General features: G+C 33.4%; 1 protein-coding gene across 1 annotated transcript in view; it reads right to left on the minus strand.

Annotated features, from left to right (window-relative positions):
* Nucleotides 1-26319, minus strand: part of LOC129224093 (BDNF/NT-3 growth factors receptor-like) — a 183083-nt gene that overhangs the window by 141306 nt on the left and 15458 nt on the right. The window contains exon 2 of the mRNA XM_054858498.1: nt 6600-6944. Within this exon, the coding sequence (XP_054714473.1) occupies nt 6600-6906 (307 nt within the window). The 5' untranslated portion in view covers nt 6907-6944. The remainder of the gene's footprint in view (nt 1-6599; nt 6945-26319) is intronic.

Genomic DNA, 26319 nt, shown 5'->3' on the forward strand with positions numbered 1-26319 from the left:
AATTAAGGTTTGACGCAATAGTAATTTTAAGCGATTTAGTCTCAAATATTACAATATGCGCAATCAACTTATTATGTGATGTTCATTTATTAGTTTGGGAAGTATAGATACATAATGCATACTTTGGGCTCGAAAAATATTCTTCCAAACTATGAAATTTTAATGATGTGTCATTATTGATGAAATCGTTTCTACCCCCCCCCCCCGCACCATTTAGGTGAGCTAACTTTGCGGTTTTTGTGTCGAGAAAGAGCATTAAATTTAGACTTTAAATCAATAGCCGGTACTGTTTTCCCAGATTTTGAATTGTGTCACTTTCCTTGCCGGGATGCGATATGATTATTTGTTAAAAACATACTTGATCATAAAACAATTGTGACTAGCGCTATCCAGGGGGAAGGGGCCGGTCTTTTCCCTTAAAACAATTGTTAGTGCGATTTTAGTGACTTAGAGCAAACCTAAGGAGCCGTTCACAAATGATGTCACGCTTGAAAGGGGTAGGGAGGGAGGGGGTCGGGGTTCATGAACTTCTTACAGTTTGTCTCAAGGGGGAAGGAGGGGAATTACAAAAAATGTGACTTCATACATTTTGATCCAAATAAAACCGTTCGTTATAGCAATATGTTCATCGAACATTGCGTGAGATGTGACGAGGGGAGAGGGTAAGGTGAAGGGTAATATCCTTTATGGACAACCCGTGTGAACTTTAAGCTACTGTGTACTGAAGTTTTATAACTAACTTCGTTTCTGCCCCCCCCCCCCAGAAACGAAGTTGGCTGCCCCCACCCCGCGCTGGAAAATACTCGCCCAGGGGGTAGTCGTCATCTCTTAAGACAGCCCTCCCGACGAACCTATAATTTTAAAACAGTTTTTCAACCAAAGTCACTTTTTATAACGCCCCGAAAATTATTACATATTTCTAAACATTAACATTCATGCAATACTTAGAGAAATAACCTTGATTTTAATAGTCAATTACATTAATATATTTCAGATTGATTTTTTATTGTTTTCTCATTTACTTTTATTTCTCACAAGTAAATCCTTTCTGGAACAATTGGTCAGTCCCCGCCTTTGGTTCTACCAGGTTTTTTTGAGGAGCAGGGGGGGGGGGCAGCTTTTGTTCGAATAATGTTTTCAGCATTTTAAAAAATAACTGCTACTTCAGATCTACTGACTGTATATCCACTCTATATGATCTGAAATTTTGTCCAATCTATTCAGATGCATCAAAGACCCAACCCCTAAGAGCTGCTGAGTCACCTCCCCCCCTCAAGAAAAGAGAGAGGGAGATGAAGAGAGATACTAAGTCTTCAAAAAGAACGCAACCCTTAAGTATTTCAATGCCACAGTCTGTGTGGCAATGAAATTTTCCTCCCCCCCCCCTTTTTTTTCATCAGCGTACTCTTGCAATGTCGACTATAGAACGTTAGTGTTTAAAAGGATATCGTTCAAAATTCAGAAAGCTGAAATAGAAATGTTTCATTCGGAAAACAAAATACCTTACTTTTTTTTTGTAAATACAATATTCATAGTTCTGAACTTTTCAGTTTAAAAACTATAGATTCCCCGTAGATGACAATTACGCGAAGCTAGAAACGAAAGGAAATAACAGAAAGACAGTTTCGCAAATTTAAATGCCCGCCAAAGTTAGGGTTGTCTCAATTGAAAGCGGTAGCGATCACCCCCGCGGTAAAATTAGCTTAGCTTTCGGGAAGGCGTTCCGAAGTGTCTTCTCCTCATGAATGCACAATATTAGTAGTTGAAAGTATGGAAAGTACCCACAGCTTTCTCAAGTGTTAGGAATTCAATGATATTCGCGTTAACAGAATGTCAAATAAAGAAACTGTAATAGAATTTATTGCGAAGTTGTAAAATACTCGAAAACAATATAATTTAAAATATAGTATTTTATTATTCAAGAAGTTTTCTTTGCAACAGAGAGGATACAAGGATTGCAATAAAATTAAAACCGCCCAATTCTCGCAAAATGAACATAGAATCTTAATAGTCAGAAAATAACTTGACGTAAAATTAGGCTAGCCATTATTGTTCCTTAAAAACACAAAACAGCGTTGTTTCAATTGAAAATTTTCTGACTTGAAGTACTCAATTCTAAAAATACGGACAAAGTAATAATATCAATGCAAAAAGATGTGATATCTCATCAAAAACAACCCTGTTGTAAAAATTTCCCCGCCAAGAAAACCTTTAACTTTTCCGCACAAAAAAGAAAACCTGCATCCTAAACCCAAAAACCCTCAGCCATTAAAAGTTATGATATCTAGTTTGCCCGCCAAGTATCTGCCAAACTATCATCCTCCCTCTTCTCCTTTTTCATCACAGCTACTTCCATTAGAACCTCCTCCCACCTTCAACTCCTCAGAAATATGGATAGATCTTTTAAATTGTTTATCTTGTTTGGCGGGAAGCTTTTTGCTCACCAAGCAACCACTTCACTTTGAAAAGCTTGAGGGATATTTTAATCTAGCTTTTCACTTTTTGTTTAATTACATTTTTTCTTAAATCGTGGGTTATTTTACGTTTTATGGGATAATTTTAATTGTTTGGTGATTTATCTTTTTCTTGTTTGTCTTGTTTAATACCTAGTTTTGTTTAAAAGTGCATTTAAAAAGCGGAATAACGCATGTTATTACCAAGCAAAAAAAAAAAAAAAAACGAAGCCATTAAATATTTTAAATTTGAATGTGTCAGAAGATCTATACAACTTTACTCGATGTCAAATCGCGGATATCCCAAATTTGCCATAGCGAATGCGCATGTTGCGCGCGGACTAAGCTCATTAAAAGTCTTGCTTAAATTAATTGCAAAAATTTTTTCAGCTAACAAATTACTGCAAAGCACGGATATCCACACACGTATTTCATATATTTTCAATTCATTATGTGTTGTTTGTGAAAAATCCATTAATTTAGAAAATAAGCAAACCAATAAAAAAAGTGCTATTTTTTGCTTTCAATTAAAAAGTTATATGTGCCGCATTCATATGCGTACAGTTTCATATAATTTGTCACGTAAAATATTGTAATGGTTTAACCCCAGTTTCGCGCCGACATTTAAATTTTCTTCCCTCCATAAATATATCAAAACTGAAAAAGAGGAGGAAGGAAATTTCGTATCGGCAAAACTTTAGGGGGATGGGGGGGGGGGACAGCATTCTAATCTCATTCATTAATTTGTTTCTCTGCTTAAGTATAAACAAACAACATAGAATCTGAAAACAGAAAGCCCAATGAGCTAAGTCTGCGCGCATGCGCAGTCGCAAATTTGTGATATCCGCGATTTAACGTCTAGTTGCAACTGTTGGATATGTTTTAGTCTTGATGGAATTTCATTTCCTAAGACAACTTTGGAATATCTGTTAGATCTGTTCTAACCTTGCAATTGCAGTCCGAGATAAACAAACCCTATGAGCTGAGAGTAAGTACATAAGAATTTAGGGAAAATTAGTGATTTTCAAACTTTAATTACTCCGGTCCATGATGTCCCTGGGGGTTGAATTTTTGTATATGTACTCAATGGCCCCCCAAGAATATGTATACAAAAAATCATTACCGTAGCCCCCCGGGGGGGGCTGTGATAGAACCACGGGAAGGTACAATTTGGAGGGTAAAAACGAGGGGGGAAGGGGAGGAGGTCAAATGGCACAAAAGGCACATCAGTAGGGCACAAGGAATGTGTGTGCGAAATTTCAGCTTGATTCCTTTTTTCGTCTGGGCTGTAGCCCTGTCAAAGAAAGCGAAAACTTTTTTGAACAGCGATTTTATAACTAGGGCTCGACCGATGGCATTTTTTGGGCGATGGGCCGATGCCGATTGTTGGCCGATTGTTCAAAGATGACCGACGGCCGATGGCCGATAGTTTTCCTCCAAATGGCCGATTGCCGATGGCCGATGCCGTTGGCCGATGGCAAAAAAAAAAAAAAAATCTAGCAGAAATAAATTCATAAGACTGTCAGGGATTTAAAGGATCATTGATTCATTTCACTTTTCTTCCTTTCTACGAATAAGAAATTGTAATCACCAAAAAAAAAAAAAATCAGATTTCGACCTAAATTTCTATTTTACAATCAACCCAATTTAAACTTCACAAGTTTTTTCGGCACATCTGTACATGCATATGTACCCAAGAACGTATAGATGACCGAAATATTAATTTTGAACGCCTTCTTAGTTAATTGTAGCAAATTCTCTTGTGATGTCTTCATGCACGTAAACTAGCGCCACTCAAAAATGTTATGAAATAGTAAGTTGAAAACTCATACGTAAGTAGTATGATCTGAAAGTTCGAGGACAGGTTGTATAAAATCTTACGCTGAATAGTTAACATTACCGAAGTACATCTATCTACAAAATAGTCACCTTGAACGACTATGCACTTCTGCCAAAGTTCGTATAGCTTTTAGAAGGACTCCTGGAAGACATTTATCGCAACCTCTTGCGCTGCTGCTTTAACTTCATCGTGGGGAAGAAGGCGACTTTCATGTTGAGGATGCACGGTTCGATTGGTCAATACTCTGATATGACAAAAAAATAACGTAGCGTTTCGTCGGACTTAGCTCCGTGTGACTTTTACCTGTCCCCAGCAAAAAAACATTTGCATGGACGCTGCTTTCTTCTGTCAGGAGAAGAAAAAGCTGCATCACAGAAGGTAGCAAAAAATGGCTTCCAGGAGTGTTTCCAAAAGTTATATAAACACTGGCAGAAGTACATAGTCCTTCAAGGTGACCTTTTGAAGGTGGATGTGCTTCGGTAATGTGAACTATTCTGGGTAAGGTTTTATACAGCTTGTTCCCCGAACTTTTGGATCGTACTACGTACAATCTGCAGTTATGCTTCTCCTTTTTTGACTGCTATGGAAGACAAAGAACAACAGCAAAAAAAAAAAAAAAAGAAAGAAAGAAAAAAAAAAAAGGAAGAAAAACAAAGAGACTGTTTAGTAACCAATTGTTTTGTTCTTTGTTTTTTAATTGAACATATAACTAAGATTTCAATAATATCGTAATAACGTATGGATTTAGGTACACTAAACATAGTTAAAAAACATTAAATTACGTTGTTTAATCATTCTAAAAACAAATTAAGAATAAAACTATGAAACCGTCAACAATTTACGCAATTCAAATGGAAAGGTTGCACGTAGACATTTTTTAGTCATCAAATTAAACAAAAAAGGTAATAGGTAAATTACAATATATTAAATCATAATAGGAATGTTTTTATACTTATTTAAAATTTATGAATAGAAAAGTTTGCATTTTTAATAAAAGCTATAACAGTGACATAAATTTTGAGGAAAAAATAAATAGCCATGAAAATAGCGAGGTTCTTAAAACGCAGCTACAATAAACGAACTCAATATTTACACCAAGTTAATAACTGAATACATATACTACTTGATATACCAATACTTTATGATTACCCATAACCATAGGGGCACCATAGGAGTTACAAAAATGGTTATGATAAATGTTTTACAACTTCTGTGATAGAGAAATAGGGCCTCAAAATGTATTTCGACGGGCCTCAAACTTGTAGCTCCACAGAAGCGATACAGAAAAGACTGCATTACTGTGATTCATATTACAAATATCGAAAAATTACCATCGGCTGAACGGAAATCTAACAAAATGAAACAAAACCGGTTTCGCCATCTCATATTTGTTTCCATGGTCACCAATTCGGCAATATATCACCAAATGTTCGTCAGTCTGAGACGCTATATTAGTTTTGCGTTGAAATAAGTAATTAATAGTCACAAAAAATGAGTAAATAGGCTTTTTAGAACACCCGATCGAAGAAACAACGCAATAATTAACTTGTTTGGTGCCTGAATGCAGTATTAAAAACTCTTTCAGCGGTGACTAAAATAGAAATTCATACTGAAGTTTAAGTAAGCAATTTTATATGAAAACAATAACTCCCTTTATTTTGCATTAAAAAGTAAAACAACAAAGGTCCTTTTTTTTTTCAAAAACATCGGCCAATTCTATCGGCTTTTCGATGTTTTTTAAGGCTGATGGGCCGATGTTTCCTGCAAGTTAGCTTCGGCCGCCGATGCCGATGCCGATGGCTAAATTGTTGAACCAACGGCGCCGATGCATCGGTCGAGTCCTATTTATAACTTTAATACCTCCTCCCCCTGATGGTCCAGGGGATTGTATTTTGGTTAACGGCGTCAGGGGCCACTAGAGATTGAGTGTACCAAAAATCAACTCCGGGGGTCTTCATGGGGCTGAGATACAGAGGGGTGAAAAACCCAAAAAACCCCAACTTGTTCTGTCGTGTAATCTTTGGCGGTGGATTTGCTTCTGTTGGCTGCTGACGTTTGGTTTCCTTGGCGGGGCGGGACGCTCCCCGTCCCGTGATTTGCTGCTTTCACGATGCGCTTCAACGCGGAGCCAGCGAGTTATTACAATACATTTGTCTACTGTTTACAAGCTTACATTATTGCTTTACGAAGAGCTAAAGTACTAAAATGTTTTTTTTTTCAAGCAAATGGAAACAACTAAATTGGGTTAAATATTTCAAAAAGAAAGGAGCTCCAGAGTTTTAGAAAATGAAATAAGTTGTACTTACAAATGATCTCAATGGTGATATCCGCAATATCTTGTCCTATTTCGTTTTCGGCAATGCAAGAGATTTGTCCGTTATCTGCCCCGTTGGCGCTATAGATGCTCAATATTTGAACGGTACTGTTGGTGGCATTTACCAGACTTTCAAAAGGTTCGTAGGTGTCGTTCTCCCCCAAGAAGCTCATCATGTCGAGGAGGTCGAAGCCTCCGAGTGTGTGGTTCGAGACGAGTGAGCTGGTGTTCCAGAAGACTTGGACGGGTGGATCCCCAGTTGCAGAGCAGATGAGGTCGGCGGATTGCGCCTCGTTCATTACGAGTCTTTCGGGCAAGACAGTAACGCGGGGAAGCTCTGTAAAGAGGAAATTGAGTTTATTATTTGTTAAAAGAATCCACTAAAATCAAATAATAAAATGAAAGAAGTTGTGTTGTGATTGTGCGTGCTACTCATTGAGCTCTAACATTTATATTACAGCTCAATGGAGCTTAATCTTCACCGATTTGATTGCTAAGTACAAATTCTGCCATTGATACATTTAGCCGCAAGAAATTGATTCTGAACCCACAATCATATGAGTCTATTTAGTAACAGGGGTTTGGTTATCGTCCCTGGTTACCTCTATGTTATTCAAAATGGTGCCATTCACTTAAGGTATTGGGGAGAAAGCGCTCGGAGTGTTTTGGAATAAGCCAAGACATTATCATTTATAGTGGCAAAAGACATTTTCGCATGGAATTTGTTAAAGGAAAAAGTTGGTCAGAGGATCAAACCTTGGGTGAAGCAGTTGCAGGCCTGCAGTCTTACTCATCAATAGTCGTGTTGGGGCAAAGAATATGCAATTGCTGCGTTGGCTACCAAAAGCTAGAAAACTAACCTCTTGTGATAGTTTCTTGTGGGATTTTGCTAAAGATCAAGTGTTTGTGCCTTCATGTGTCTCCAGGACATATTGCTGTAAGTCCTGTAAAATAGAGGCAACAGGCTGGAGCATTCAAAACCGATTAGTTTCATCCATTCACTAAGCCTACTCTACTTCGAATGTGGAAGGAACTCAAATAACGTATGGGGGTCATTCCATGTCAAATCTTTTGAAAATGCCACCCACCATCTTTGATTTCATTCAAATTTGGTGTACTTGTAGACGTTTTGATGCTGGTTATGAAAATAAAAATTATATTGGTATTTATAAAAGGGGCTGAAAAGTTACGGGCCTTTAAACATATGCCAAGATGATTTTTTCGCCGCCATTTTGATTGACACAAAGATGTGAATAAATGGCTATAACTCATCAACAAAATATAACAGAGCTTTGAATTATTTTTATTTTGTTCAGTATGATGTAAACTTGAATTTAAACTCGGTTTAAATTGTATAACTCGTTTCAATTTTTTTTCTGTGAGGGTTTACTTTTAAATTTTTGACTCGAAAACGGAGTTACTTTGACAGAATTTTACTCAAAGTATACCCTCTTTGACTTTAACCAAATTTTGTGCACAGGTACCACTAAGTGTGTTAAAACATCTAGCAAAAGAATCTCGGTGGGCCATTCAGAGGCAATCGTTAATTTTTTTTTTTTTTTTTTCAGTCCAAAAAATTAAACTCCTTTCAAAAATAAAGTTATTAAATTGAATTTCCTTAAAATGAAAGCCAACACGTGTGAAAGAAGCCACAACATGAAAATTTAGGTGTTTACAAAATAAATACTTACAAACATTAGAATAAGATAAGATTATCTATACTTATAAGATAAATGTTTTTACTACTTTATCTTATATTACACACCGAAAACATTAAATTGTAATCCGAAACTATTATAAGTATGATATAAAATATCTATGAATAATCTTATCCTTACATAAATAATAGCCGATGATCGAATAACCCGCGTGTTTCAACCATGAAACTCGCGTCACGGCATGATAATTTGATAATGTGTTTTGGTAATGTTTAACATGGCAGCGAAAGGCTTTATTGTGACAAGGCTGAACTCGATGCGGTAATTTAACTGTTTTACTGGTAAGTCTGTCATTTCAGGGGAATGAAGAAACGAAAAAGCGGTCAACTATAAATGCTCTATTTACTGGAATTTAGGGTAAATCCACTGGAGTTAGGGTTACAATTTCAACTATCAAACTATCACCGAACAGGCAATTGCTTCGTTGAAATGTAGAAGCAATTTTCCCCCGTCATACCTTGATGAGCGACTTTCTAGTCAATAAATAAACTACAAATGAATGAAACTACATAAAATATTACTCCATGTATTTGGACTTATTTCAGCTGATGTATTTGCAATTCGATAAGGGTAAACACCGATGAGTGTTGCATAAATTCTTTTTCGTGTGAAGCGTAAGATAATAATTGCAAATATCATTTTCTTGCACTATATTTTATAAAGTGATCAATATCTTTTCAAGTAACTTTATTGTTACAAAATTTTAAAATAGTCATCGCAGATTATGTGTATTATATAAAATAAACAGCAGTAGTTTATGAATTTTTGTTCCTTATGTATAGACTAGTTTCCAAAATTAGAATTTCCCACTTTTAGAAATATATTTTATCCTCATAGTGCACACTAAAACTTTAGACCTATCACCAATTCTACATGGCCTGTGCTTTTATATTGATATCATCAGTACAAGCAGTAAGTAAAAGCAGTCATGTATTCTGGCCCAAAGTAAGAAGGTGATGTATGATGCAGATAAGTTGTTGCATCACTTTCTTCGACGTAGATTTCTGGAATAATATTCTTTTTTCCCAGTAGAGGTGAAACACTCAACACTCATAAGGACTTTTTATGTTAAACTGTATGTAAATCTACCTTTCTTCACAATACTTAGAATTATATTTTTAAAATAATCTGTCAAATTGAAGAATGGACGTGATTGGGCAGAAAATAATCTTCTAGCAGATGATTTAAATATTACTGCTCAGTCATCAGACAATGTTTTCTATCGAATGATCTAAACATAATTGGATGTAAAGAAATATCTGTCTTTTGGTATTTGTTATCTTTTAAACTTATTTACACATCACTAAAAAATATGAAGAATCGAATATCAAAATTTTATTACCAGGTGTTAAAATGCACTCAAAGATTCTTGTCCGCGCATCTTTGTTGCAGTTGAAAAGGGGGCATTTTGAGGAAAATTCTGCTAAAAGAAGCAAATAACTTGCAGGAAAAAATGTAAATTGTAACAACCTTTACCGACTGATAACAATAACTACTTATACTTGTGTTTGGATTTATATTGTAAGACACCTAAACTGTCATGCTGTGGCTTATTTAATATGTATTGGCCATCATTTTGTGGGAACCGCAGTATAATTAACATAATTTTTTTAATGAGTTTCTTTTTTTTTTCCTTTTTTTGATTGAAGATTTAAAAAAAAAATTTTTTTAATAAATTTGTTGATAAGTCTCAAACTTTAGTGTGTACTGTGAGGATAAAATATGCTTCTAAGAGTGGGAAATTTGAATTTTGGAAACTAGTCTATATATAAAAAACAAAAAGTTATAGATTCCTGCTGCTTTTTATATAATACATATAATCTACGATCATTATTTTAAATTTTTTTAACGATAAATTAACTCGAAGAGATAATTGATCACTTTATAAAATGTAGTGCAAGAGAATAATATTTGCACTTATTATCTTACACTTCACACGAAACACAATTTATGCAACTCTCATCGATGTTTACCCTTATCGAATTGCAAATACATCAGCTGAGGTAAGTCCAAATACATGGAGTAATATTTCATGTTGATTATCATTTGTAGTTTATTTATTAATTGAGATTATTCATAGATATTTTATAACATACTTATAATAGTTTCGGACTCAAATTTAATGTTTTCGGTGTGAAATGTAAGTCAAAGTAGTAAATACCTTTACTGATAGATAATTTTAATTTATTCTGATGTATGTATTTATTTTGTACGCTCCTCCATTCTCCTGTTGTGGCTTCTTTTAGACGTGTTGGCTTTCATTTTAAGGAAAACACAGTTTAATAAACTTTATTTTTGAAAGGAGTTTCATTTTTTGGCTGAAAAAAGAAATGTGTTTTTAACAACTGCCCACCGTGGTTAAAATCAAAGGGGGTAGACTTTGAGTAAATTTCTGTCAAAGTTACTCCGTTTTCGAGTCAAAAAAAATAAAAGTAAACCCTCACAGAAAAATATTGAAATAAGTTATACAATTTAAACTCAGTTTAACTTCAAGTATACATCATACTGAACAAAATAAAAATTAATTCAAAGCTCTGTGATAATTTTTTTAATGAGTTATAGCCATTTATACACGTCTTTGTGTCAATCAAAATGGCGGCAAAAAAAAAAAAAAAACATCTTGGCATATGTTAAAAGGCTCGTAGTTTTTCAACCCCTTCATAAATCTCAAAATAATTTATATTTTCAAAATCAGAATTAAAAATCTACAAGTACACTAAATTTGAACAAAATCGGAGATGGTGGGTGTCATGGCCTGGATGACTGGACATGGACCCATGGGTGGTTCTCCAAAGGCCTAACAATATTTATTATGCCCCAGTAGCCTAACACAAACATTGTTTAATTCATAAAGTGTTTTCATTTTTTTTTTTTGATAGTTAGAAATAACTAACCTGATGTTATTCAACTCTTATTAAAACAATAACTGATTTAGTTTTTTCAACAAAAAATTTTAAACCAGAAAGCTACACTTTTGGCAGGTCCCCATCCATTTTTCAAATGAACTTAAATTATTCAAAAACTGTATATCAACATTTCACAAATTCAATTTGTAGTACAAAATTAGGTACTACTAAAGGTGTATGAAGTAGTACTTAATACACCTAAAGTATTACTTAGTATTGTTAAGTATTACTTAAAGGTGTAAAATAGCATTCTTTAAATAAATTAAATCGTCAAGGTACATCGTTTTAAACTTTGTCTCCAGGTTTCATGTCATTCTCCTGTCCTAGGAATGAGTTCAATTACTATATATTAAAAAAGGAATTTTGGATTTTCTGAGCTACAACACTGTTTATTATCACCATTTTGTTAGATTCCTTGAGTATTAAGTTCATATGATTTGTCTGCTGTTCTTATTAAGACTTTGAAATTCAAAAATGGGTATGTAACATTTTTGCTGTCATTCTTCTGGACAAAATTTCTGTGTTAAATAAAAGAAAAATAATAATTCTACTCATAATGTGTAGTTGAATTAAGAGGTTAGAATCGAAAAATAACATTAGTTACCGTAATTATAATCCTGGGCTTACGCAACAGGCAAAATTGTGTGGAAAATGTCATAATCCTGTCCTAAAAAACAAGTCATATTCCTGTCACTCTCCTACCATTATTTTTCAAGCACTGGTAATGCATCCCGTAGAATAGAATGATTTATTTTCAATACATTAGTTGGAAAACAAGATTCGGAACTCCAGCGCTCGAATACGCTACCTTGCGGTGATTTACAAAACTGCAAATGAAACTAAAACATTGCCACGTTGCGTTCCACGTGTGTCTGTTGACGTAAACACAGGCAGTTTGTTCTGAGTATTAATTAACGCAATCGATGTGTCTTAGTTTGCTTTCAGCTACAGAAATTAATTTGTCCCTTAGTAGTATTCTCGAGCTTCTCAAAATAATGTTAGTTTTCATTATTTCCTTAATAATTGGTGAAAGCGAAAATTCTGGATTAACAAACTTGGATAACGTTATACAAGGTAAAAAAAATTTTTGTTTTGTATGAATTTGTAAGAATATGGGTTTTTTTTAAATCTTAAATTAATTAAACTTACCATATTTTACAGCAGCATTTAGTTGGAATGGACAGTATGCAAAATATTTTCTTGAATATATTATCGTAGAACAAAATGAATAACCGAGAAAGAATTTACTTTATTCCTTTTATTCTCAGCTGAAAGGTTTCGCCAAATTCGTTTAGGGTTATAGTTTTGGTATTGTGCGAGCAAAGTAGCCTTGGCGAGATTTCGCGTTTTTAGTTAAACCATTTTTAATTTTTATCATGAGTGGAATAAAATGGCAGTAAGATTACAGAATTCGATAAGTGAAAAGAAATAATGGTCAATCAACTGAAAAGAAAACTACCACCATATATCCGTGAGAATTTTGTTGATGATTTGCATAACATGACACAATTAAATCGTAACTCAGAAATTAGAAAAATCGAAACAGAAAATTTTTAAATTAACCGATTTGGGAATTCGAGAGAAATAACTCAGCTACAAATGGAAAACAATAATCGCTAGCCAAGCAAGGCAAAAAAGTATCTTCTTTCGATAACAATTTGTAATGTCATATTGAATTTTCTAGCATTAATTGTTATTCTTGTCAGGCTACAATTATTATTTAGTTTTATCAAGAATTGATAAATATCGAATTCAACATCGTGGAAATAGCTGCTTAGAACTACGAACTACGTAGTTTGCATTAATCTTTGACGTTTAGTAATGCTTCTTGAATTCTCATTTCTTTCTGCGTGGGCCAGAATATCCACAAGACTTTGAAAATTAATTAAAAAAAAATAAAGCGAAAAAATCATACGTACGAACAAAAATCACAACACTTTTAGCATTTTCTTCGTTACCATGTGCGTTTGTTTTAGTTTTTAAGTCCGCCATTAGACAGTGACTTCAGTGCCCCCTATAGTTCGTTGGAGTTGCGAATTGATTGAAGAGAAGAAAGTTAAATTTGGCAAACGATAAATAAAAAAATGTATCAGTGGAATAATTCTATTTATTTAATATTTTACTGTTGTCGTTCAAACGAATCGTTCCAACAGAGATGTATTTGTTAGACATTTGTTTATCTAAATGTTGCTCGAATAGGTTAGTGAAGTTGCTATAAATTTCGTAGTTGCTCTAAACTAAAAGTAAAATATATGTTATTAATATTGCTTAATCCCTTTTTGTTTTTTATGTTTGTATTTCCTGAACTATAAAACGATTCGTAGGTAACGAGCAGGTAACTTTTCTTTTTGTAAATTTTATCATACTGTGTACGGTTAACTTAAAGAAAGTTTTAATGTAGCAATCGGTTTATTTTCGTTGAAATGAATGTCCGTTATTCGGAGTGTAAGCTATTCAGAGTGAATAATATGGAAAAACCTATGTGGACTTGTACTCGAAGAAATTGGGGGTGTCCGTTAAGGGAGGTTTTACACAAATTTTGTGTTGTCATTTAATAACCATACTCTTTGATTTAGGCTTCAGTTATTTCTTTATTACTATAGTTACATTTTAGATAGAGAAATTCATTTTGTAACTCTCCTGGGCTGCTTGTCAGTCTCTTGCTGTATGAAAATTTGACCCCCCCCCCTTTTTTTGAGGGTGTAACATAGTTAAAGTGAGTTCTCTCTATTTTTCTCTTAATAAGTTCCTAACAAAGAGTATAAGTATAATTTTTTTCAGCATTTTTATTCTTTAAAAAAATGTGACTCGAAAATGTCAGGTTTTTGCAGAATCACCCGTATACATATTTACCATGAGACCAGAGAGTTACAGATGGAACATGGAGCATCTGTATAAACTTAAGTAATTTCACTGTAAGTTCAAACACCTTGTACAATAACCGTAGCAACAGTCTAGTTTGCTGCTGTTGCAATCGTTGCGAATCCACTACTTGGCCACAACGCTTAAACTAAATACACGTCGAAAGTAACTACTATATGCACTAATTAAAACGGTTGCTTATAGCTCCGAAACACGAGTATGTAATAATATTCAATTTGGGGTACAAATTCATTTTGGTGTTCGACTGAATAAAGCTATTGAGTGGTGTGAAACAAAACGCACAGTTCTCATAATGACACACTTTAACAGTAAATAATCAAAAGTATCAAGAATTTAAAAAATAATAATAATTGTCGGATTTGCTGTTTCTGAAACATGAAATTCTCAACCAGATTTTTTGAAAATGTTATTTTGCATGCAAAACTGCCAGAAAAACTAATGTCTTCTTCAGTTTTCAAAATGATTACATAAACAAAATGAATGATACACTCACTGGTCAATGAGTTATAAACCCACGATTAATACTTTATTGGACCACCTTTTGCAAGGATAACTGCTCTGAGTCATTTGGCCATCGAGTGTACAAGCTTTTACATCCAGTACAGAGAATACCATGCATTGGATATGCAGCTTTTTAGATCTTGTAAATTAGATGGAAGAGGAGAGTGCTGTCGGATGCGTGTTTTCACCATATCCCACACAATTTCTATGGGGTTAAGATCCGGGCTATGCGGTGGCCAGGGAAGGTTGTGAAAGTCAGACTGATAATCAGCAATCCAGTTTTCAACACTTCTGGCAAGATGTATAGTTGCATTATCGTCCATGAAGTATCCGCCGCCATCAGGATAAAAATGCAACATTGCAGGATGCACTTGAACTAATAGCATACTAGGTATCGCATGGCTGTTTGTTTACCTTCGAGGAACACCAGAGAAACACTTCCTTGCCAGCAGAACATGCTCCATATCATGATACTCTGAACATGACACTTGAACTGATAGCATACTAGGTATCGCATGGATTTTTGTTTACCCTCGAAGAACACCAAAGCACCACTTCCATGCCAGCAGAACATGCTCCATATCATGATACTCTGAACATGACACTTGAACTGATAGCATACTAAGTATCGCATGGATGTTTGTTTACCCTCGAAGAACACCAAAGCACCACTTCCATGCCAGCAGAACATTCTCCATATCATGATACTCTGAACATGACACTTGAACTGATAGCATATTAGGTGCAAAGTAAGTAAGAAGTTTCTTTCGAAGGTTTCTAATGCATTGGCCAGCGAGTGTAATATTGACATTATTAATATTTTATTTCACACCCCGAGACGAAAAATTCGTCCTTGTTTCGGAATCATCTGCTTGAAATCTTTACTAATAATAAAGCTGAAAGTCTCTCTGTCTGGATGTCTGGATCTCTCTCTGTCAGGATCTGTGACGCGCATAGCGCCTAGACCGTTCAGCCGATTTTCATGAAATTTGGTAAAAAATTAGTTTGTAACATTGGGGTGTGCACCTCGAAGCGATTTTTCGAAAATTCGATTTTGTTCTTTTTCTATTCCAATTTAAAGAAAATTTTACTGAGTGAATGATCACAACGTGGACGAATAAATTACGAAAGTATCATAACGTAGAACAGTAACATGGACAAGCAAATGAATATAGCAAATTGGTGAGAAATTCATCATCCACATTATTTGTGAATATACAGACGATCCCCATATGACCTTTTAATTTTCTACTACGGGCAAAGCCGTGCGGGTATCACTAGTATTGAATAATCGAGTTGGAGATAGATGCCATCTCATTGATAAAATTTTCTTTACTCACTAGTTTGTTGGTGCTCTTAGCTTCAATGAGATGAAATCTGCCTCCTGCTCAGTTAGTCACTTTTCCAGACTAATGAGCTCATAACAAGGACGAAACTGCAGTCTCGCGTTTTGATAACCGGGCTGTCGGTGTATTGAATGCATAATTATTATTAGTACCATTACTCTATTAGTATTACTACTTTTGTTATTATTATTATTATCACTACTGTTGTTAGATCCATTATTATTTTTTTGAATTTCTATTCCAACTACGGCTACTGTTATTATTTTTAGTCTTATTATTATTATTGTTAAATATTATTTTTAGTCTTGTTATTTTTATTTTTAGTCTTATTATTGTTATCGTTATTATTATTATTATTTAGTTTTTTCGTTATTATCATTGTTATTTTATTTTTAGTCTTATTATTATTACTGTTACTATTTTTTTACTCTTATTATTACTAGCAATATTATTATTATCCTTATTATTCATGTATTTATGCGTAATTTTACTGAATTTAATTTTAATTATGTAAAGAAAACGATCAGTAGTTAAAATTTTTGAGCAAAAACGAGCTCAGAAGCTTGTACTTTCGCTTGAGAAAAGATTTATAATACCTGCATTAACAGCAAAAAATATGAATTCCTAGATTTTCATTGTACTTCAAAGTGCTTTTGACAAAGAAATACGAAACCGCCGTTTACTTTTAAATTTTCAAAAGAAGTTTTCTAAACGTATAAAATGTTTTATTTCAAAGAGAATACGCTATTTTTTTTTTCTGCACTTTCAAATAAAACATTTCGCTATATTTTCCTTTAAAAGTATGTGAAGCTTTCATATTTCCCAAACTTATGAAACAAATATGCCCTGCTCCTTAAAACAAATAGCGTTTGGCTAAGATGCTTACTTTCAACTGAGAGTGAGCGAGAAATTCGAAAATACTTAAGAAACAAACACCTGAGGAAAAAGTAGTTTTCCACGTGGTAAACTTTGTTGAGGCAGAAATTTAAATATGGCAAAAACAATCTATCGCGTCATTTCAACCGTCTCATTTTCAATATTGTTACGCGTTCGGTGCATCTTCAAACTTTCTTTAAATGACGACACAGTTCTTGAGAAAACACAAGAGATTTATTTACAATTATATACAGGAAATATCGTTAGTAACTGCTAAATTAACCATAGCAATTAGGAAAATATCAATTAACACCGTAAACTCAACGGTCACACACGTATTTACATCGAAATACGCAAAAACACAGCGCAAAGACAAATACACACTCTCAAGCCCACGGCTCACACCAGTCTGACTTTGAACACACGGCATGGCTCTTTATAAACCTCGAAAGAGTTTCCACAATATATCATTAAGAAATTTCGATTACATTCTACCAATTTCTCGTATTTTCTTTTTATTCCATTCACAAATCTTATCTTTCAGAAATGGAGGGACCATATACTTCATTCGAATGTAACGGGATTGTATATTCATTGCAAGAAACTATTTATAGGTTACGTTACTGAGACAATTTTAGATGAAAGATAATGGAAACGCCAAATTTAGTAAGATTACAACAAATTAATCATAAAAATAATTACTATTTACAGAATTTGTAACAATATATTTGAGTGCTAGCAGTTTTAAAATAACAGTTGATTGTCCTTTTAGGTCGATACTAGTTGTGTATAAGTTCATACTTTATTGAAAAAAATGAATAAGAAAAATAAAGAATACTCCAATTTGGATAAAATTGAAATTTTTTTTTAACGAAGGCAATCATTCCTGTTACTGGAATACTACAATTGCTTTTCTACGGTAGGAAAAATAACAATACTACTAAAAAAATAGTCACTAGTGAAAAAGGACGCTGATTGATTAAAAATGCGAAGGGAATGTAGATTTAAAGAAGAAAAATAAAATACACACATATACCCATGGCAAGAAATAATTCAGGTAGTACTAAATCTACATATTTATGTGCACTAGGATCTGATATTAAAATTTCATACATGCACAGTACTGTTCAAAAGCTCTTTTTCCTATGACTTAATGGTGCGACAATGATGTCGGTGCTTTCGAAAAATCGATTTGGTGTGAAAGGAAATAACCAACTTTTTTTCACAAATTTATAGACTGCTGCAGACACGCATTTCGGGATTTCAAGGAACACCTTTTTTTAATACAAAATAGAGAGCTATTGAATGTAAAGACATCCGGTAAAAGCTTTTGACAGATGTCTTTTACATCCAAAATTTCACTATTTTGCATTTAAAAGGGGTTCCTTGAAACCCCAAAACAAGTGTCTGCAGTAATCTGTAATTTTGTGCTATAAACCTTTGTGCTATTTCCTTTTACTTCTGTGCACAAAGGTATTGATTTATTTCTTATCAATTTGATGCTCAGTAATTTTGATAAGCGGACTTTCATCCCCTATGGAAGGCAAAATTTTCCATTAAAAAAACAATTTTCGTCGGATGTTTGTCACATAAATCACAGAGGGTCTTTGATGCTCAGGAATTGTCATAGCTTTTTTTCTCTTCTATGTTTGGCGAAAAGGAATGTTTATGCCTACACTGTTAAAAATTCAAGAAACTTTATAGCAAATACTAGCAAAAATACCCGGCGTTGTCTGGATCAGCAATAATTGTGAGAAACAATCGCTACTTTCTTTCGTTTTCTGTTTTAACTGAAAGAACTCAAAACACATCGCTTTGACGTGATTAAAACTCGAGCTTCTTCCTTGCCCATAAAAGGAAAATAGCAATAGGTATAAAGAACGAACGAATATTCATTTAGAAACAAAAGTACGAATTTAAGCATATAAAAATTTGAAGAATTTCCAAAATATGAATTAACAAAAACAAAAATCACTAAGAAAACGGTGCGTTTTATTTAATTAAATAGTACACACACAAAAAAAAAAAAAAAAAAAAAAAAACTCTCTACTATGTTTCTTTAAGGGTGCAAAAAGTAGAGTTTCCAAATGTTTAAATGATTTTAAACTCATGTTTGCTCCGGAAAAGCCTTGATTCAAAATTTTCATTATGATTACTTTTTAATATTGCCGTTGTTAGGCAACGAATTTTTGTAACAATGGGTTTTACATTCGCAACTCCAGAGCTCGAATACGCTATCTTGCGGTGGTTACCAATACTAAAGAAAAAGGTAAAACATTCCATTCCACGTGTTTCCTTTGGGGTAAATTACAGGCTTCAATCAGTTTATGGTGTAATGTAATTTCAGAAGAATAGAAAAGAAAGCTTCTCACAAACACGATGAAAAATTACTGTCATTCACTAAGCGTGAAAGCAAGCTACAAGTTACGGCATTTGTTTGCCTTACCTTTTTCATCCGCCATTAGACAGTGGCTGCTGCGCCCCCTATAGTTTATTGGAGTTGCGAATTTAATCATTTAATGGGGAAATTACATGAAATTTACTCTTTTCCACCATAACTTTTTAAAACTAAATTTTTAAGGAATAAATTGTAGCCTAAGTTGCTCCCCGATAATGTAGATATCTATGGTAAAAAATGGTTAAAATCCGTCCAGTAGTTTTGAAGTTTACCCCGGACATCCCCACAGAAGTAGACATTTATGTATAAAGATGAGGATACAACTCCTAAGAAAGCAGTAAATGTCATGCTTGCTCCAGAGAAGCCTTGATTCAAAATTTTTATTGTGATTACTTTTAATATTGCTGTAGTTAGGTAACGAATTTTCCTAACAATGGCTTTTATATTTAATCATAACATGGGTAAAATACATGAAATTTACTGTTTTCCACCATAACTTTTTTAAAACTAAGTTTTTAAGGAATAAATTGTGGCCTAAGTTGCTCCCTGATAATGTAGCTATCTATGGTGAAAAGATGGTTAAAATCCGTCCAGTAGTTTTGAAGTTAACCCCGGACATCCCCACAGAAGTAGCCTTTTATGTATAAGGATAGCAAAAATACCCGGCGTTGCCTGGGTCAGTAATAATTGTGAGAAACAATCGCTACATTCTTTCGTTTTCTGTTTTAACTGAAAGAACTCAAAACACACCGCTTTGACATGATTAAAAATCGAGATTCTTCTTACCCATAAAAGTAAAATAGCAATAAGTATAAAGAACGAACGAGTATTCATTTAGAAACGAAAGCACGAATTAAAGCATATAAAAATTTGAAGAATTTCCAAAATATGAACTAAAAAAAACAAAGATCAGTAAAAAAAACTTTGCGATTTATTTAATTAAATAGTACACACACACAAAAAGAAAAAAAAAAAACTCACTACTATGTTTCCCTAAGTGCGCAAAAAGTAGAGTTTCCAAATGTTTAAATGACTTTAAACTCATGTTTGCTCCGGAGAAGATTTGATTCAAAGTTTTCATTATGATTGCATTTAATATTGCTGTTGTTGGTAATGAATTTTTGTAACAATGAGTTTTGCATTTAATCATTTAATGGGGAAAGTACATGAAATTTACTGTTTTCGATCATAACTTTTATAAACTAAGTTTTTTAGGAATAAATTATAGCCTAAGTTGCTTCCTGATAATTTAGCTATCTATGGGGAAAAATGGTTAAAATCCGTCCAGTAGTTTTGAAGCTTATTCCGGACATACATACACACATACATACATACAGAATTAGATATTTATGTATAAAGATGAGGATACAATTCCTAAGAAAGCAGTAAATGTCATGCTTGCCCCAGAGAAGCCTTGATTCAAAATTTTCATTATGATTACTTTTAATATTGCTGTTGTTGGCAACGAATTTTCGTAACAATGGGTTTTATATTTAATCATAATATGGGGAAATTACATGAAATTTACTGTTTTCCACCATAACTTTTCTAAACTAAGTTTTTAAGGAATAAATTATAGCCTAAATTGCTCCCAGATAATGTAGCTATCTATATTGAAAAAATGATTAAAATCCGTCCAGTAGTTTTGAAGTCTACCCCGGACATCCGGACAGAAGTAGCCCTTTATGTATAACTGGCAGTACCCGCACGGCGATGCCCGTGCTAAGAATTTAAAGGAACTCTGTTGAATAAAAAAAAAATCCACGCCCCCCTTCCCATGTGAAATGATCATTTCTCTTTAACTAAAATGCGTACACACCTTTTCAAAAAGACCTATTAAACTTTCTTTGGAATTCAAAACTGCTCCCCAAAACATTAAATTAGATTTACTGTAGCTTAAAACTTAAAATAACCTCCAACTGCATCGTTTATCCATTGCTTAACGCTCCAAATAAACAAAAAAAGGGATCAAATTACATTAACAGTAGCTTTCAAAAGTAAAGAGTTCGGCTAATCTATTGTTTATCGCCAAACTCGTTATGTGACCCCGATACCGTTACCCAGCCGATAAGCGAATGAAGCGAACTCCGATCGATTAGCGATCCGATCAAAGAAAAATAAAATCCTTTGATTAAAAGGAATCCTCCCTCCCCCCTCTCATGTAAAATAATTATTTTCTTTTTCCAAAATGTGACAACACCCTTTAAAATCCTAAAAACATTTACTTGCAATTTAAATATTTTTCCAAACAGACAAAAAAGAGATAAAATTACATTAATAGAAGCTTTGTTGTTGTTATTGTTGTCGTGTCTGATGACGTGCCGAGTGCGAAAGGTTTAGATATCTCTAAAAGTCTTGATAACAAGATCCGCTAATTCTGGGGCCCGATGGCTGTACAGGATTTCAATTGGTGGTGCTCCAAGTTGGAGGAGGGAGCGAATAATGGCCTGACAATTAAAAACATGATCCGGGGTGAGTTGTAAATGGGGACAGTGCTTGCAGATGGGATAGGATTTATTCTTAGTTGGTAATATCTTCATGTCCTTGAAATGTCCAGTACGTAACCTAGCTATTGTAGAAGAGAGGTTTCTTGGGCAGTGAAGGTCGGGGATTGTTGCGTTGCTGAAATCTGATCGCAGATCCTTCGCCTGGCAACAGCATTCACGTCTGTGAAGGTGGCTGTTAGAGGTTGATCTTGGTCACGTGCTTCCTTTGCTAGGGCACACTCATTTCCCTCGATTCCGACATGAGCGGGGATCTACTGGAGAACACAAGTTATGTTGAGTGAGTGGAGAAGAAAATTAATTTCTTGCGTCAGTCTTGTCACACCGTTACGTATGGCTTCGAGTGCTGATTTTGAGTCGGAAAAGATCACAATTTCTTCCATTTGGTTTTTAGGAGTAGGGGAAGAGAGACAATAAGAAAGAGCCGCTTTAATAGCAGGGTCATTCCACGTCAAATCAACCACAAAAATGGGATTTTAACACCCACCGTCTCGGAATTTGATCAAACTTGGTATACTTCATCCCTTTATGGTTATAAGCAACCCCCTAATTTTTTTTCTTTCAGTATCAATGCGTTTTGATTTTATAGCCTTTTGAAATTTGGCGATTTTATTAGCCTTTTGAAATTTGGCGATTTTATTAGCCTTTTGAAATTTGGCGATTTTACATTTTTTGTCATTTTCGAGACGCTCAAACTGAGATGTTGTTGTTGTTTATGAAAAAAATTATTTCTTAGTAACTAATGATATAATCTTTTTGAAAATTTTTACACAAAATAGAAAGACTTTGAACATATTGATAAAAAATATTTTAATAATCTTAGTTTGCACGAATTTTTTTTTAAAAATTAGAAAATTGAAAATTTTGAATTTTTTTTTCAAAAAAAGGTGTTGGCAAAAATCTGAATTTCAACAAAAGGGTCAGCTTTAAAAATCATGATTTTTTTTAAAAATGATCATGAATATGTACTCTAACTTATCCAATGAAAAACATTAGTGGACTTTAAGGGATTCTGCCCCTCCCCCTCCCCACATTCAGGAAAAAAAGCGTAAAACATCATACAGTCTCTTCCATATTCTTAAAAACAGAATTGTCAACAATTATGACAAAAATTCAAATATACACTGTGTTGAATATGGAACTCAAATATAAACAAAAATAATATTTAAGGTTCCATTTTATTTGAAATAGTTTAAAATATGTCAAATCAACCACAAAAATGGGATTTTAACACCTACCATCTAGATTTTGATGAAACTTGGTATACTTCCTTATTTTGTGGTTAAAAGCAACCCCTTAGTTTCTTTTGCTTCAATCTCAATGTATTTTAATTTTATAGACTTCTGAAATTTTTTAATTTTGAATTTTTTTATCATTTTCAAAGACACTAACTGAGCTGTTGTTAATGGAAAAAAAATATTTCTCAGCAACTAATAATATTACCTTTTTGAAAATTTTCATAAAAAATGTTAAGGCTTTGAATATTTTAATGAAAAATATTATAATAATCTTAGTTTATACAAAAAAAAAATTAAAAATCAAAAAGTTAAATATTTTGATTTTTTTTTTCTTTTGGTCAAAAAACCATTGTTGAAATTCTAAACTTTTAACATCAGGGTAAGTTTTAAAAATCATGATTTAAAGAAAAAATGATCATGAGTATGTGCCCTAACTTTTCCTATGAAAAAAGTTATGGGTCTTTTAGGGATTCTGTCCCCTCCCCCTAGAAACAACAAAAGCATCATAGAGAAAAGTTCTTCCATGTCTTTGAAACAAGAGTTTCTAGCAATTATTTAAAAAATTTAAATATAAAGTGTGTTAAATATTGAACTCAAACATATAAATTTAATATTAAAGTTTTTTTTTTTATTTGAAATAGTTAAAAATTGTTTAAAATTTCGACATTCTGAAAATAAGATATTAAATTCAAAAGTTGCAGACAACAATATCTGCATATGGATTACTGCATTTTAGTCCAGACAAGTTGAAACAAAAGTAAAGTCTTAACACCAATTCATTATCATGCAGTTACTAGTACTTTCAGGATCCCCCCCCCCCTCCTTACATTTGAGAAAAATTGCTGTCATGGAACTGTTTTTCCATTATAGTTTTACTGCTATACAACGACAAATTCATCCTTTTAATTTCTTGAACTCACGTTTAACACCCCTTAAAAATTAATGGTCTGATTGTTTACTAATACAATAGGCGCCGCTTAATGTGATCACGGTTAATGTTATCATTCGCTTAATCTTATCGGAATCACGAAGTCCCGGAACACTTGTATGTTAACACACGTTAAAAAAAGTCGGATATTGTAATCAGCGTCTTCGTTTATTGTTATCACTTTTTCATAAACTTTCAATTTTTCCCCAGTTTTTGTTCCTCAATTAACAGAAATACATAGGAAAACCCTGGCGAGACTAACTTTCTGTGTAGCATTTTGTGATTTTCAGTAGCCGTTCAAAATTTTTCTAGGAATGAAGCTACAGAAAGTTCGCCCTTAGTAACCACAGACTCCCCCTAAGAAAACTTTCTTTTGCACCTAAAAAAATCAGTCGCTGGACATGTTGCAGGCATTGATGTAGGACCTCCATTGTTGCCATTACTTTGTAAACTATTAAAGAATTGTGTCGAGATTGAAAACAAAGCGAAGTTAAATTAAAATTTAAACAACAAGCAAAACGATGCTGGAAAAGATAGAAAAGCTGAATGTGCTTTAAAACTAGTTTACGAATGTCAGGGAAAACGGTTATATTTTACTTCACCTATTACTATGAAATTAAAAATTGCATAATTTAGCTTTAAATTTTATAATTCAGATATTTCCATTATGTTAATTTAATAATTTATAATTTAAAACTGCGTTCATTTGAGTCATTGTGGTTTTAATTTGAGGTTGTCAAAATAAATGCACCTTAATTGAAAAAAAAATCATTATTTTGTGTCTCCTGGATTCTTTTCGGTTATTGTTATCAGTCGCTTATTGTTATCAAATTGCATTTGTCCCAAAGTGATCACATTAAGCGGGCCTACTGTAATATGTTCTAAATAAAGAAAGTTACCTTTCCCCCTCCCCTCATAGCAAATGAAGAAATAAATTAGTATTTATGCACCTCTCATATTCAATGGATTTTTATATTTTTATTGACAGTTGGAAAACAAATTATTATTTGCATGGAAATTTTTTTTGTCCAGATCCCCCCCCCCCCTAGCTTAATGACATAACTCGCAACTTTTCCTCAACTTACTGGGGTTCTAAAATTTTAATTCCTAAAAATATTCTGTCTGTATCACTTGTACTTATTAATGCTTAACATTCACATTATGAAAATTAATTCCTGTAAATGAATTTTCTATTCTTTTTGTTTCGTTTCTTTGAAAAACATGATAAAATCAATAATAGATTTGAATATCTTGTGAGGAATAAATACATAATTGTTGAAAAGAGATAAAAGCATCTTGTTAGTCAGGTCTGCTAAAAAAACAAGTCCTGCTCACACTTGTTTAGAAAACAAGTAATGGTGCCTTCTTTCTCTACAGGACTCCCATGGGGTACATTTTTTCCTACCCTATCAGAATTGCACTAACAGCACAGAGTGGTTGCTGACTCCCGTGGATAAAAGATAGAATTCTCTGAAAGAACTTTTCTAAAATTTTGAGAAAAGGAAAATATGAAGAATGAATTGAACTAGAATAGCAATTGGATGTTGACTTATAGGGGTTCTAGCAAAATGTGTGTCAAGTTAGAAAGGTTTCCGGCCATTGAAGTTAGCACTGGGCAGACCCTAAGAAAAATAAATGTTGAGTTACCTGGATTATCAGTGTGTCCAGTTACTGAAGTTTCACTGTATTTAAACTGGAATATATATAATGTTTATAAATCATTTGCAGAAAATAAAAAGCGGCTTAAAAGAACATACTGCCCTTGATAAAAGTAACGAGGCAGTTGAAAGAGGAATCAAGAAAAAGAAAGTATTTTAAATAAAAAGTAGTTACCAATCTCACAGTCATAATATAAACAACTAATTATAATGTAAACCATACAGCTTGCTGATCAGCTGTCATCTAATACCAGCTGTTCCTTTTTGGGAGCTAGTAAAGCAACCATAAAGTTAGGGAGGTGACAGGCATATATATTAAAAAGAAAACAAAACATCTAAAAAAATTACTAGTGAAGTGTAACTTAAAAAATACCTGTCATTTGTACAAATGCCAGGTTATTAAGATCCATTTATGATCATAGAAACACTCAAGATAACAAAACACACTTTTAGGGTCAAATAAGATTGTTGCAAAGCCTTAATTATAAAAAATTTATGCAATGGTAACCATTTTATACTCATATCCAATAAATTGCTATGTTAAACCAAATCTAAGTTTCAGTTTGATATTGCATTAGATTAATGAATCAAGTTAAAAGCTCTGAGCTGGTATTTATAGGATTTTTAATACTTTGTATAAATTTAAATTTGATGAAAAGTTTTAATTTCTATGTTGCCCTAAGTTTAACAATAATTTTTAGTATGCAATGCATAAATTGTTGTAGGAAAATTTCGCGATATCTTATTTTTATTGTT

Source organism: Uloborus diversus, chromosome 6 (assembly GCF_026930045.1).
Source record: "Uloborus diversus isolate 005 chromosome 6, Udiv.v.3.1, whole genome shotgun sequence".
NCBI classification, from domain to species: domain Eukaryota; kingdom Metazoa; phylum Arthropoda; class Arachnida; order Araneae; family Uloboridae; genus Uloborus; species Uloborus diversus.